Genomic DNA, 13,088 nt, shown 5'->3' with positions numbered 1-13,088 from the left:
TTACAGGCTTGAGCCACCGCGCCCGGCCGAATTCTTTTCTGAGCAAAGCCAAGCATCCTCCCTGGCTGGTAAAGCCAAGAGCCCTCCATTTAAAAAATTTTATTTTTTGTAGAGATGGGGGCGGGGGTGTCTTATTATGTTGCCCAGGTTGGTCTCAAATTACTGGGCTTAAGATATCCTCCCGCCTAAGCATCTCAAAGTGCTGGGACTACAGGTGTGAGCCACCATGCCCAGAGTAGATGAGTTTATACAAAGATATGGCAATGGCAAGGAAAACTATGAGTCTGTAACATCTCCTTCTTTTTGGATGAGTTCATGTACTTTGCAAGGACATGAATGAAGCTGGAAACCAACATTCTCAGCAAACTATCACAAGGACAGAAAACCAGACACCGCATGTTCTCACTCATAGGTGGGAACTGAACAATGAGATCACTTGGCCACAGAGCGGGGAACATCACACGCTGGGGCCTGTCCAGGGCTGGGGGATGGGGGAGGGATAGCATTAGGAGACATTCCTAATGTAAATGATGAGTTGATGGGTGCAGCAAACCAACATGGCACATGTATACATATGTAACAAACCTGTACATTGTGTACATGTACCCTAGAACTTAAATTAAAAAAAAAAAAAACTACTTCTTTTTATTGGAACACAATGGAAAAAGATCTCAGAAGTTATGGATAGGTCCTACTAATTAGAAAAATATCTTTCTCTGATAGAATATAACATTCTTAGCTGCATTAAATGAACTTACTTTTCTTCATTAGCCTCTGAAGATGCCCCATCCATTTTTGAAGAAAACTTTTCTGTAACAAATATACAATATTAGAAAAGATGAGGAAAAAGGAAAAGCAACTGCAATCTAAGAAGAGATTAAGAGTACAGTTGGTGACTTCAGGGTTACTTTCTGAGGGAAGACCAAAGATGGGAAGGAAAGGCTGGGCACGGCGGTTTATGCCTGTAATCCAGCACTTTGGGAGGCCGAGGCGGGCGAATCACCTGAGGTCGTGAGTTTGAGACCAGCCTGACCAACGTGGAGAAACCCCATCTCCACTAAAACACAAAATTAGCCGGGCGTGGTGGCGCATGCCTGTAATCCCAGCTATTCGGGAGGCTGAGGTAAGAGAATCACTTGAATCCAGGAGACGGAGGTTGTGGTGAGCCGAGATCGCTCCATTGTACTGCAGCCTGGGCAACAAGAGCAAAACTCCATCTCAAAAAAAAAAAAAAAAAAAAAAAGGAAAACACCACTATACTTAGGAAGATACAAAACATGACTCATTTTAAGGAGTTTAAACCACTATTATAATAAACATTCCTGGAAAATTCTCATACTCAAGATAAAATCAGTGACTAACTTTGATCAGGATGATAGGGACTTCACTGGTTCAAATAAAAATTTGGCCTAGCTTATAAGAGTTTGCAGATTATTTAATAATCTACTCCCAAAATGGACATCAATTAGATAAATGGTCCCCAACCTTTTCCAAATCAGGGATCAGTTTTGTGGAAGACTATTTTTCCACAGACTAGGAGGGTGTGATGGGGGATGGTTTCGGGATGCAACTGTTCCACCTCTGATCATCAGGCATTAGACTCTCATAAGGAGCCCGCAACCTAGATCCCTCGTGTGCACAGTTCACAGTAGGGTTTGTGCTCCTGTGAGAATCGAATGCCGCTGCTGATCCAACAGGAGGAGGAGCTCAGGCGCTAATGCTCACCTGCTGACCTCCCGCTGTGCCACCCAGGCAGTGGACCTATACCGTTCCATGCATGGCCCAGGGGGTTGGGGACACCTGAATTAGATATCTAAATACAGTGAATTTGCATCATATGTATATTTATCTGAGGAAAAGTCAACTATAAGTACTCAGCAAAAAAAATTAACACATGAAAATAACATTAGCATAGCTGATAATGCTTTAAATTTAACTCAGTGAGTATTTGCCCTGGAAAGAATATGAATTAAGAGGCATAATGTGAGGTTTCCTCAACTGGTCTCAGTTGCTGCCTCCCTATAACTATATTTGATTTTCACTTTATGTATTAACTTTAGAACTTCATTCTTGGGTAAGAAAAAAATGCCACTGCAGATTTCAAAAAAGAATAGCTGGAGATTTTGACTCGACCATATTAGCATTTCTGCCACAACACTAAATTAATACAATACACAAAAACAGGATCAATGTTCTTGCTTTTAGCAATAAGTAAACAGGTACCTGAAAGATGTCTGATGTGCTTCAATCCACCTGCCTCTGTTTCCCAAAGTGCTGGGATTATAAGCAAAAGCCACTGTGCCCAGCTATTTTTCTAGTTTTAGCCATTAAACTGTCTTCGCACCATGGGAGATAAAAATTTAACTCCCTTTCCTGCAACCACCTCCAAGACACACATACACACACAGCAAGGAAAGATTACATGCCATTCTCAAAAGTATAAAAATCCCAAATAGCCGGGTGCGGTGGCTCACGCCTGTAATCCCAACACTTTGGGAGGCCAAAGCGGGTGGATCACCTCAGGTCAGGAGTTTGAGACCAGCCTGGCCAACACGGTGAAACCCGTCTCTACTAAAAATATAAAAACTAGTCAGACGTCGTGGTGGGTGCCTGTAATCCCAGCTGCTAAGGAGGCTGAGGCAGGAGAACTGCTTGAACCCAGGGGATGGAGGTTACAGTGAGCCAACGTGGGGCCACTGCACTCCAACCTGGGCGACAAAGTGAGACTCCGTCTAAAAAAAAAAAAAAAAAATCCCAAATAAATATCAGCAAAAAGAATCCAGCAATTTGTAAAAAGGATAATAGGATAATATATCACGGTCATGTTGGTTTCTTTGCAGAAATGCAAAATTGGTTGGGCACATATGGGGTAATGTGCCTGTAGTCCCAGCTACTTGGGAGGCTGAGGCAGGAGGATCTCTGGAGCCCTGGAGTTCCAGGCTGTAGTGCACTATGATTGCAACGGTGAATAGCTACTGTACTCCAGCATGGGCAACATAGTGAGACCCCGTCTCTTAAAAAACAAACAAACAAACAAACAAAAAGGAATGCACAGTTTAATATCAGAAAAATCAACCTTGCAATTTACCATACTAACAGATTAAAAGGCAAAAATGATATAATCATCTCAACAGATGAAGAAAAAAGTTTAGGGCTGGGCACAATGGCTCACACCTGTAATCCTAGCACTTTGGGCGGCTGAGGCAGGCTGATCACTTGAGCTCAGGAGTTCAAAAGGGGCCTGGACAACACGGCAAAACCGCATCTCTACAAAAAATACAAAACAGCCGGGCATGGTGGCTCGCACATGTAGTCCCAGTTACTCTGGAGGCTGAGGTGGGAGGATCGCTTGAGCCTGAGAGGCGGAGACTGCAGTGAGCAGAGATCAAACCACTGCACTCCAGGCTGGGCAACAGAGAAAGACTCTGTCTCGGGGGGCGGGGGGTGGGGGGATGTTTAATGTTTTTTTTTTTTTTTTGAGACGGAGTCTTGCTCTGTCACCCAGGCTGGAGTGCAGTGGCGTGATTTCAGCTCACTGCAACCTCTGCCTCCCAGGTTCACACCATTCTCCTGCCTTAGCCTCCCGGGTAGCTGGGACTACAGGCACCTGCCACCAGGCCCGGCTAATTTTTTTGTGTTTTTAGTAGAGACGGGGTTTCACTGTGTTAGCCACGATGGTCTCGATCTCCTGACCTCATGATCCGCCTGCCTCGGCCTCCCAAGAATAATTTTTAATGACAAATTATATGCAACATACAGATAAAAATATTAACTACTATCAACTCAAGATCACCTAAATATCTTTGTTGTTTAAAATAGTCATTAAGCATAATTCCTGTCCAACCTGTAGACCAACTGGTTGGCAATTAACTGATGAAATTCAAGCTTAATGAAGTCCCCCTTTTAAAATATTCTATAACTGTTAAGTTCCACTTTCAACACAAATAGAAGACTCCACACTCACAAGTTAAGCTTCATTTATAAAACATTGTTATGGCCAAACTCTTGATCACTGACACGTTAAGTTACTGGTTCCAGGAGCTGGGTGTGGTGGCTCAAGCCTGTAATCTCAGCACTTTGGGAGGCCGAGGTGGGAGGATCACTTGAGGCCAGGAGTTCAAGACCAGCCTGGGCAACATGGTGAAACCTCTGTCTCTACTAAATATACAAAAAAATTAGCTGGGCATGGCAGCGTGCTCCTGTAATCCCAGGTACTTGGGAGGCTGAAGCAGGAGAATCCCCTGAACCCAGGAGGTAGAGATTGTAGTGAGCCAAGATGGTTCCACTGCACTCCAGCCTGGGAAACAGGGTGAGTGAGACTCCGTCTCAAAAAGAAAAAAAAAAAAAAAAAAAAAGTTACTGATTCCAAACTGTGTACCTGGCACCCAAGGGTGCTGCAGCATACTCACAATGGTGTCCTGGGATATTTAAAAATTCTGAGAGATGCACAGCAGTTCTGAACATCTGTCAGGTACTGTGTGAACTACTAGCTCAAAACAGTACCATATGCATTACATTAGTTTTAATAACTTATCACTGTAAAGATAAACTGTTTGCAGTTGCTGTGATAAAAAGCAAGTACTTTTTTTTTTTTTTTTTTTTTTTGGGATGGAGTTTCACTCTTGCTGCCCAGGCTGGAGTACAATGGCGCAATCTCAGCTCACTGCAGCCTCCGCCTCCCTGCAACCTCTGCCTCCCGGGTTCAAGTGATTCTCCTACCTCAGCCTCCCGAGTAGCTGGGATGACAGGCATGCGCCACCACGCCTGGCTAATTTTGTATTTTTAGTAGAGACGAGGTTTCTCCATGTTGGTCAGGCTGGTCTCAAACTCCCGACCTCAGGTGATCTGCCCCCTTGGCCTCCCAAAGTGCTGGGATTACAGGTGTGAGCCACCTCGCCCGGCCCAAAAGCAAGTATTTTTTATTAAGGTAGTACAGGACATGAGGGTGACAGGGTATAAACTGATTCCAAAGTTTCAGAAGTTGTGCAGTGTCCAACAGGCACACATATCCAATCAGTAAGTGTGATTATTTAATAATAAAATTTTGGCCAGGCACAGTGGCTCACACCCGTAATCCTAGCACTTTGGGAGGCTGAGGTGGGCAGATCATGAGGTCAGGAGTTCAAGACCAGCCTGGCCAACGTGGTGAAACCCCCGTCTCTACTAAAAATATAAAAATTGGCTGGGCGTGGTGGTGGGCGCCTATAATCGCAGTTACTCGGGAAGCTGAGGCAGGAGAATCATTTGAACCCAGGAGGCGGAGGTTGCAATGAGCCAAGATAGAACCACTGCACCCCAGCCTGGGTGACAGAGCGAGACAAAAAATAAATAAATAAAATATTAAAAAATAATCTTTTCCTTCAATTTCTGTATTTTTTTAAATTGGCTACTAAGTTTGGGACATATATACTTAATGTTTGGACCCAACCACTGTACTCAGTAAATAGACTGTTAAGTATTTCTTTTGATCTAAGGGTGCCATGCATCAAGAAAATTTAGGAACCACTCGTCTAAATAATCCATAGGTCTTCAAATAGCTACTGAGCCCAATTAGCCTTTGAGCTAAGAGTGTTTTTTCACATTTTTATTGGATTGTAGAAAACAAGGCAAGCAGGCCGGGCGCGGTGGCTCAAGCCTGTAATCCCAGCACTTTGGGAGGCTGAGATGGGCGGATCACGAGGTCAGGAGATCGAGACCATGCTGGCTAACACGGTGAAACCCCGTCTCTACTAAAAAATACAAAAAATTAGCCGGGCGAGGTGGCGGGCGCCTGTAGTCCCAGCTACTCGGGAGGCTGAGGCAGGAGAATGGCGTGAACCCGGGAGGAGGAGCTTGCAGTGAGCTGAGATCCGGCCACTGCACTCCAGCCTGGGCGACAGAGCGAGACTCCGTCTCAAAAAAAAAAAAAAAAAAAAAAAAGAAAACAAGGCAAGCAATAACAACTAAACAAAGAAAATGTGACAAAAACCATGTAGCCTGCAAAGCCTGAAATATTTACTATCTGGCTCTTTGCCCACTCCTACATTTATATAACCGATATCTAGAGTTAGTATTTTCCGGGATTGTAGGAGGGTAAGAGTGAAATGACAGAGACTCCAGACCTGTGCTGTCCAATACAGTAGTTATTTACATTTAAATTAATTAAAATAAAATTTAATAATCAGTTCTTTGGTCACAATAATGACATTTCAAGTGCTCCATCGTCCCATGTCGCTAATGGGTACTATGTTGGAGTGCAGATACAAAACATTATCATTTTCACAGGGAGCCCTATTGGACCGCACTGTTTTACTGTTAATATCTGAAGTATCTTTTACAGTCTATTATTTAACATCGAATACATCATTAATACCACCATTCCAAACATTTTATTCAATTTACATGTATTTATCATCTTGTTAAGATTTCCAGCCATTCACAAAGTCAAGAATTATACTGCTTTGACCCTAACCTTTAATTACCAAAATTTTACCATATATTAACTCCCATCTCTGTAAATCATCTCTCCAACGAACATCCACCTCAAATGCGGTCTTCTCCACGAATCCATCACCAAAAACATCAAATGAGCTCTCCCTTTTCTATGCTCCCACTCCACTCTAGAATGTCGTATAATCTTTTACATTCTGTCTTGTGTTCTAGTTATTTGGGTATATTAGTTTATTTCCCTTTCTGGATTGTAAACCCCTCTAGATTTGGGACTCTGAATCATCTGTCCCCAGCCCTATCACAAGATAACGAACCCAATAAATACCTACGGGATTAGACGGAAGTGAAAACGTCAATTTTAATATCTAGACTGGAATAAGCTTCTGCTTTGGTCTTCATCCACATCCTGTCTCTGTTAATGCCTATTAAACCTATCTGAATTATTTTTTCCCCCTCAAACTTCAGTATTTAAATAAACATCAAGAACGGGGGCTTAAATTCTGAGGAATAATGAACGGAGAAGGATTTTTAAAAACTAATTTGCGGAGTACTAATATTGGCTTTATTTGTTAATGTTATATCTGCAGGAAACGAAAAATCTGTTACGTGCCGCCAGCACTCCGAGCAGACACCTTAAACCACGAAGAGCTAAGAATTTTAAAATCACTCATTGCTGTCACTTCATTTAGAGCCAAGAAAAGCTTAAGTGAGAAATACAAACAGCCTAGAGGTCCCTAGGGAAGAGCAGCAGGGGTGCAAGAAGAGTCCGCGAGCCCTGACAGAAGACCGCAGGGCGGGGCGGAAGGGGACGCCAAGAGAGCGACCGACGAGCAGCCAGAGCCGGGTGGCCGGTGGGGCCCAGGTGCGGGCGGAAAAGTATTAGGGAAGCGGGAGGCGCCATAACCTACAGGCCGAGGAGACGAAAAAAGAGCAGTGTGCCCGGCCCGGGGCAGAGGCGTCTGTCTACTCGGCCCGGCGCTAACGGAGGCCGCCAGGCTGAGGGAGCGTTCCCCACCTCCCACCGCGGGAACTTCAGGGCGCCCAGACAAAACCCGAAGCCTTCCCTGGAACCCAGAAGCAAAGGGTCATTCTCTTTACCTGCCGTGGCCCACCTGCTCGACCAATTTTGCGCAGGTTTGGGGTCCACACGCTCCTCAGAGCGGAAACTCAGCGCCGCCTCTAGCCGTCACCACACAACGCCCGGCTCGCCTCAGTGAAGTATTCAAATCTAACCGCCTAGGTGCTGCGCACGCGCAAAGCGGCTCTACGCGTCGGCTCCGCCCCTTAGGCTCCACATCAACCCTATTTCTAAGACTCCTTTAAGGAAACTACTTTCCTAGCCTCCGTGCCAATTTTATTTCCTTCAAGTTTATCTCATTTTCGACCGAATTTCCTCTGCCTCTCCCCACTGCAGACCTCCCCACAAACATGGGAGCGGCCATCTTCTTTCGATTGCTTGCTAAGGAAATGATTGGATTTTGGCTTCCGTACAAAATGGCGGCTTCCATAACATTGCGTCACATCCCCTTGATATTACTCCCTATAGCAATCAGGAAAGTGTATGCTTCGGGGACGAGGTGGCCGAGTGGTTAAGGCGATGGACTGCTAATCCATTGTGCTCTGCACGCGTGGGTTCGAATCCCATCCTCGTCGAAATAACGGCAAATTTTTTTTTTGTTTATAACCAAAGTAAACTTGCAGAGCGGAATAAATTTTTTTTTTTGAGACGGGGTCTTGCTCTGTCGCCCAGGCTGGAGTGCAGTGGCGCGATCTCGGCTCACTGCAAGCTCCACCTCCCGAGTACATGCCATTCTCCTACCTCAACCTCCCGAGTAGCTGGGACTACAGGCGCCCGCCACCAAGCCCGGCTAATTTTTTGTATTTTTAGTAGAGACGGGGGGGGGGGTTTCACCGTATTAGCCAGGATGGTCTCGATCTCCTGACCTCGTGATCCGCCCGCCTTTGCCTCCCAAAGTGCTGGGATTACAGGTGTGAGCCACTGCGCCCGGCTGAGCGGAATAAATTTTTTTTATAACCAAAGTAAATTTGCAGAGCGGAAAAAGTTGAATACTCATTATTTATTACTCAATTAATCCGGCACCATCAATCTCAGGTATGAAATAGTTGAAATACAGTATTTGGAACGTTCCGACATCACAGATAAAGAAAAGGGAGGGAAAGAGACTTTCCAGGAATCAGAAAACGCGCTGAATTTATTTTTATATGAAGTTAACAACAGTGTATAGAATTCCACAATTATTACCATCCCATATGTTCCAATGCTGCTCTGTTCCAACTTTAACATAGCTCCTAACTGAGGAGTTTCAATTATTGTACACTCTTACTCGGGTTTTTAACACCTGTCCGGATTATGAAATACCAGGTTTCACTTCAAAAGCTACCACGAGACACTTTATTTATCCGGTATTTATTATCTACAGGCACATCACTATAACCCTTGATCATGACAGATATTTTTATTACTCCGTTTTACAGATGAGGAGACTGAAAGATAGCTTGCCCGAGGTTATCAGCTTCTAAATTGTAGAAAGAACAGTGTAACCCAAATCTACTGGACGCTGGCTTAATCACCCTCCTAATCTGTGCTGTAGATTAATAATCAGTATTTATCAATCCTGTACTGTGCTATAGATTAATAATCAGTATTTATCAATCTTTTGAAGCCATGGTTTACAGATTCTCTCCTCCACGAGGCTGTCTGCATTGCACCATGCTCCACAACCCAGCACCTGGCAGGTGCTTCAGCAAGGTTTGGGCACTGAGTATGGAAAGCGGTGGCCCCATTCTCTGCTGGCTCCAGTGGCTCCTTCCTGTTAAAGATCCAAATCCGTTGGGAATGTTGATACCTCCTTGGGCTCAGGACATTGAGTCAACCTTCCTTAGCCTTGCTCTCCAATGCATTCTCCACCCTGCTGCTAGAAAGGGTTTCTGCTGGGTTCCATGCATTTCCAAGGGGTCCATGGATAGAATTCAGTGGATTATTTGGTTCAGAATAAAGATTTCATCCTTATTTCCATACTCCCTAATTGAAAGCACATTCTTCAGTAACGGTAAGCAGCTCACTACAGTAATGTTAACCTTATCCATTATTTTGTCACTAATAGAAATCACAGATATTTTTATACCAGATTACTGTTACTGCTTTACGCTCATTGCTACTTCAAAATTATGGTAATTTTTAGACGTGCTATTAGATCTTGTAATGTTACGCATTCATAAAGAAGTGCATGCATCAAGCCGGGCGCGGCGGCACACGCCTGTAATCCCAGCACTTTGGGAGGCTGAGGCGGGTGGATCATTTGAGGTCAGGAGTTCAAGACCAGCTTGGCCAACACGGTGAAACCCTGTCTCTACTAAAAATACAAAAGTTACCCAGGCGTGGTGGCATGTGCCTGTAGTCCCAGGTACCCGGCAGGCCGAGGCAGGAGAATTGCTTGAACCCAGGAGGTGGAGGTTGCAGTGAGCCGAAATCGTGCCACTGCATTCCAGCCTGGGCAACAGAGCAAGACTCCATCAAAAAAAAAAAAAAAGTGCATGCCTTATTATATTATTACATCACAAATTTTGAGAATATTTTGGCAACTATTCCAACACAATTGGTTGCCTTTGTATTCCAACATATTTAATTTTATGCACTTAAAAACAACATTCTGGCCAGGCATGGTGGCTCATGCCTGAAATCTCAGCACTTTGTAAGGTCAAGGCAGGAGTAGCCCATGAGTCCGGGAGTTCAAAGACAGTCTGGGCAACATAGTGAGACCCCTGTCTCTACAAAAAAATTTAAAAATTTAATCAAAATTTTTAAAAAAATTCTGAGATGAGATCCTTTGACTTCCCCAGACTGCCAAAAGGGTCTGTGTCACCAAAAAAAAATGTTAAGAGCCCCTGAGAGATACCTTTCTAAATCTCCCTGGAGACACTGATCTTACCTTTCCTTCAGTAGGATTTTTTTCTCTTTCCATAACACGTTTGTAGATACTGTCCCTGCTCCTCTCACGGCAACATACCCCTGACCCCACCCTCTTCTTTCCCATCATGTAACTTCCTGGCTGGCTGCCGCTCCTCCTTTGGATCTCAGCTTAGAGATCACCCCCATCAACAAGCCCTGCAACCTGCAGCTCCCTCTTCCATTTCAACTAGCCCCTGTGCTCTCTCTTGCTTCTGGACCTTTGTAACCCTCCTAGACCCTTCTGTAGCCTGCTAGGCTTTTCCCAGCACATGCCAGGAAAGTGCCGGGAATGCATTTGTAAATAGATTTTTACTTACATTGCCCATTAGTGCTGCAACTTCTCTAGAGACGCCAGGGCTGCATCATTTTCTGAGGTTTGCCAGCTTCTTGCAGTGATGACTATAGGTCTATCAATGTCTGTGCAGAGTATGGGTAGATTTTTTCTTTCTTTCTTTCTTTCTTTTTTTTTTTTTTGAGACAGGGTCTCGCTCTGTCGCCCAAGCTGGAGTGCAGTAGCACTATCTCAACTCACTGCAACCTCCACCTCCCAGGTTCAAGCAGTTCTCCTGCCTCAGCCTTCCCAGTAGCTGGGATTACAGGCGTGTGCCACCACGCTGTTAATTTTTCATTTTTAGGAGAGGCGGGATTTCATTGAAGAAGGAACTCATGAATTTTACAAGTATAATCAAAGACAACTAAAATTTTTTACTTTTTCCTTCAAAAGCTAAGTGTAGTGTAGCCACCTCCCCCGCCACTCCCCGCCGCCACTCTAACTTAGAGAAGAATACTAACTGCTTGTTTTTCCTTCTGTGCTCAGCGAGCCTTATCTGTACTTGCTAGTTTCACATTCCTTGAGGCTCAGCGAGTTCCTGCTTCACCTCCCTAGGGCAGCTGCAAAGTTACAAGGTTGATACAAGGTTGATTTCTCAGGGATGTGGAACATGTAATATAGATAAATGTAAAAGACTGATCAACTGTCTTTGTTCTCGCTTCTGTAAGTCCGCTTCCTGCATCACGTTTCTCCCGGCCACTGACTGCTTTCTTTGTCCCGGACTTAGACTTTCCTGGACGCTAGTCCTACTCACCCAGGTGATCAAGTTTTAATAAAGACGTTTCCTGAACTCACTCTGTTCGGTCTCTCCCATCTTTTGATTGTCCCACAGCATCACCATGTTGGCCATGCTAGATGGGACGTCGTGCTGCGCGGGCTGGGAAGATTATTTTTTCAAAGGAAAATCTTCAGCTGTAGAAGTTGTGAAAATGAAATGTACTGGCAGAATATAGAGGAAAAAAAAAAAGAAAAAAATTGTGAGTTGAAAACTCACTTTTTTAGGCCGAGTACAATGGCTCACACCTGTAATTCCAGCACTCTGGAAGGCTGAGGTGGGAGGATTGCTTGGGTCCCGGCGTTCGAGACTAGCCCAAGCAACATAGGGAGAATCTGTCTCTATTTAAAAAAACACAGAAAGAAAGGGAAAAGAAAGAAAAAAAGAGGCTGGTGTGGTGGCTAGCGCCTGTAGTCCTACAGAGGCTGAGGTGGGAGGATGGCTTGAGCCTCAGAGGTTGAGGCTGCGGTGAGGCGTGATCGGTCCACTGCACTCCAGCCTGGGCGACAGAGCGAGACTCCGTCTCAAAAAAAAAAAAAAGTCAAGGTAAAGAAGTATTAGAATTAGAAACGGAAAGAGAAACTTGTAAGAAGCTGACAGGAAAGCCGGGCGCGGTGGCTCACGCCCGTAATCCCAGCACTTTGGGAGGCCGAGACGGGCGGATCACGAGGTCAGGAGATTGAGACCATCCTGGCTAACAGGGTGAAACCCCGTCTCTACTAAAAATTAAAAAAATTAGCCGGGCGTGGTGGCTGGCGCTTGTGGTCCAGCTACTCGGGAGGCTGAGGCAGGAGAATGGCGTGAATCCGGGAGGCGGAGCTTGCAGTGAGCCGACATGGCGCCACTGCGCTCCAGCCTGGGCCACAGAGCGAGACTCCGTCTCAGAAAAAAAAAAAAAAAAAAAAAAAAAAAAAAAAAAAAAAAAAAAAAAAAAAAAAAAAAAAGCAGCAGCAGCTGACAGGAAAAGAGTTAGAGGCGCCATCTACTGGAACAGCTGAGCTACCGCAAGACTTGGACAAGATGCTCTTATCTACAGGGATGGATGCTCTGTCTACAGAGATCTCTATTAACTCCCCAAATTCTTCAACAAACCACAGCTCAAAGAAATCATTCTCTACCAACACCGATGTTCTTCCTTGCAAATACTATCCTCAACTACTGCAGGAGACCTCACCCTCTGGAAGACCGCAAGAAAGGACTGTTGCATAAATATATTACCAAGATATTCCAGCTCTTTTACTATTGGGGTGTCAGGTAATGGGTCTTCATTATCTGGGGCCAGCTTTTTTTTTTTTTTTTTTTTTTTTTTTTTTGAGACAGAGTCTCGCTTAGTCGCCCAGGCTGGAGTGCAGTGGCGCGATCTCGGCTCACTGCAAGCTCCGCCTCCCGGGTTCACGCCATTCTCCTGCCTCAGCCTCCCGAGTAGCTGAGACTACAGGCGCCCGCCGCCTCGCCCGGCTAATTTTTTGCATTTTTAGTAGAGACGGGGTTTCACAGTGTTAGCCAGGATGGTCTCGATCTCCTGACCTTGTGATCCGCCCGCCTTTGCCTCCCAAAGTGCTGGGATTACAGGCGTGAGCCAC

At 45.0% G+C, this 13,088-nt stretch overlaps 1 protein-coding gene and 1 non-coding gene across 5 annotated transcripts in view; one reads left to right on the top strand and one right to left on the bottom strand.

The window, feature by feature from the left end:
* KNL1 (kinetochore scaffold 1) overlaps window positions 1-12,320 on the bottom strand; it is a 77,147-nt gene extending 64,827 nt beyond the window's left edge. For 2 of the 4 annotated variants that reach the window (XM_050799337.1, XM_050799340.1), the window contains exons 1-2: window positions 7,528-7,899; window positions 759-810 (exon numbers count right to left, since the gene is read on the bottom strand). In XM_050799337.1, coding sequence (XP_050655294.1) covers window positions 759-793 — 35 coding nt within the window. In that variant the 5' untranslated portion in view covers window positions 794-810; window positions 7,528-7,899. Of the gene's footprint in view, window positions 1-758; window positions 811-7,527; window positions 7,900-10,716 lie in introns of those variants that run through there. The other 2 variants (XM_050799338.1, XM_050799339.1) reach the window with 2 other exon arrangements.
* On the top strand, window positions 8,001-8,082 carry TRNAS-GCU (transfer RNA serine (anticodon GCU)). Its single transcript has one exon. It is a non-coding gene; the product is annotated as a tRNA-Ser (tRNA).
* Window positions 12,321-13,088: the final 768 nt, after the last annotated feature.

This window comes from Macaca thibetana, chromosome 7 (genome assembly GCF_024542745.1).
Source record: "Macaca thibetana thibetana isolate TM-01 chromosome 7, ASM2454274v1, whole genome shotgun sequence".
Lineage (NCBI taxonomy): Eukaryota > Metazoa > Chordata > Mammalia > Primates > Cercopithecidae > Macaca > Macaca thibetana.
Note: the sequence above shows the minus strand (reverse complement) of the source record. Positions and strands in the feature narration are given on the sequence as shown.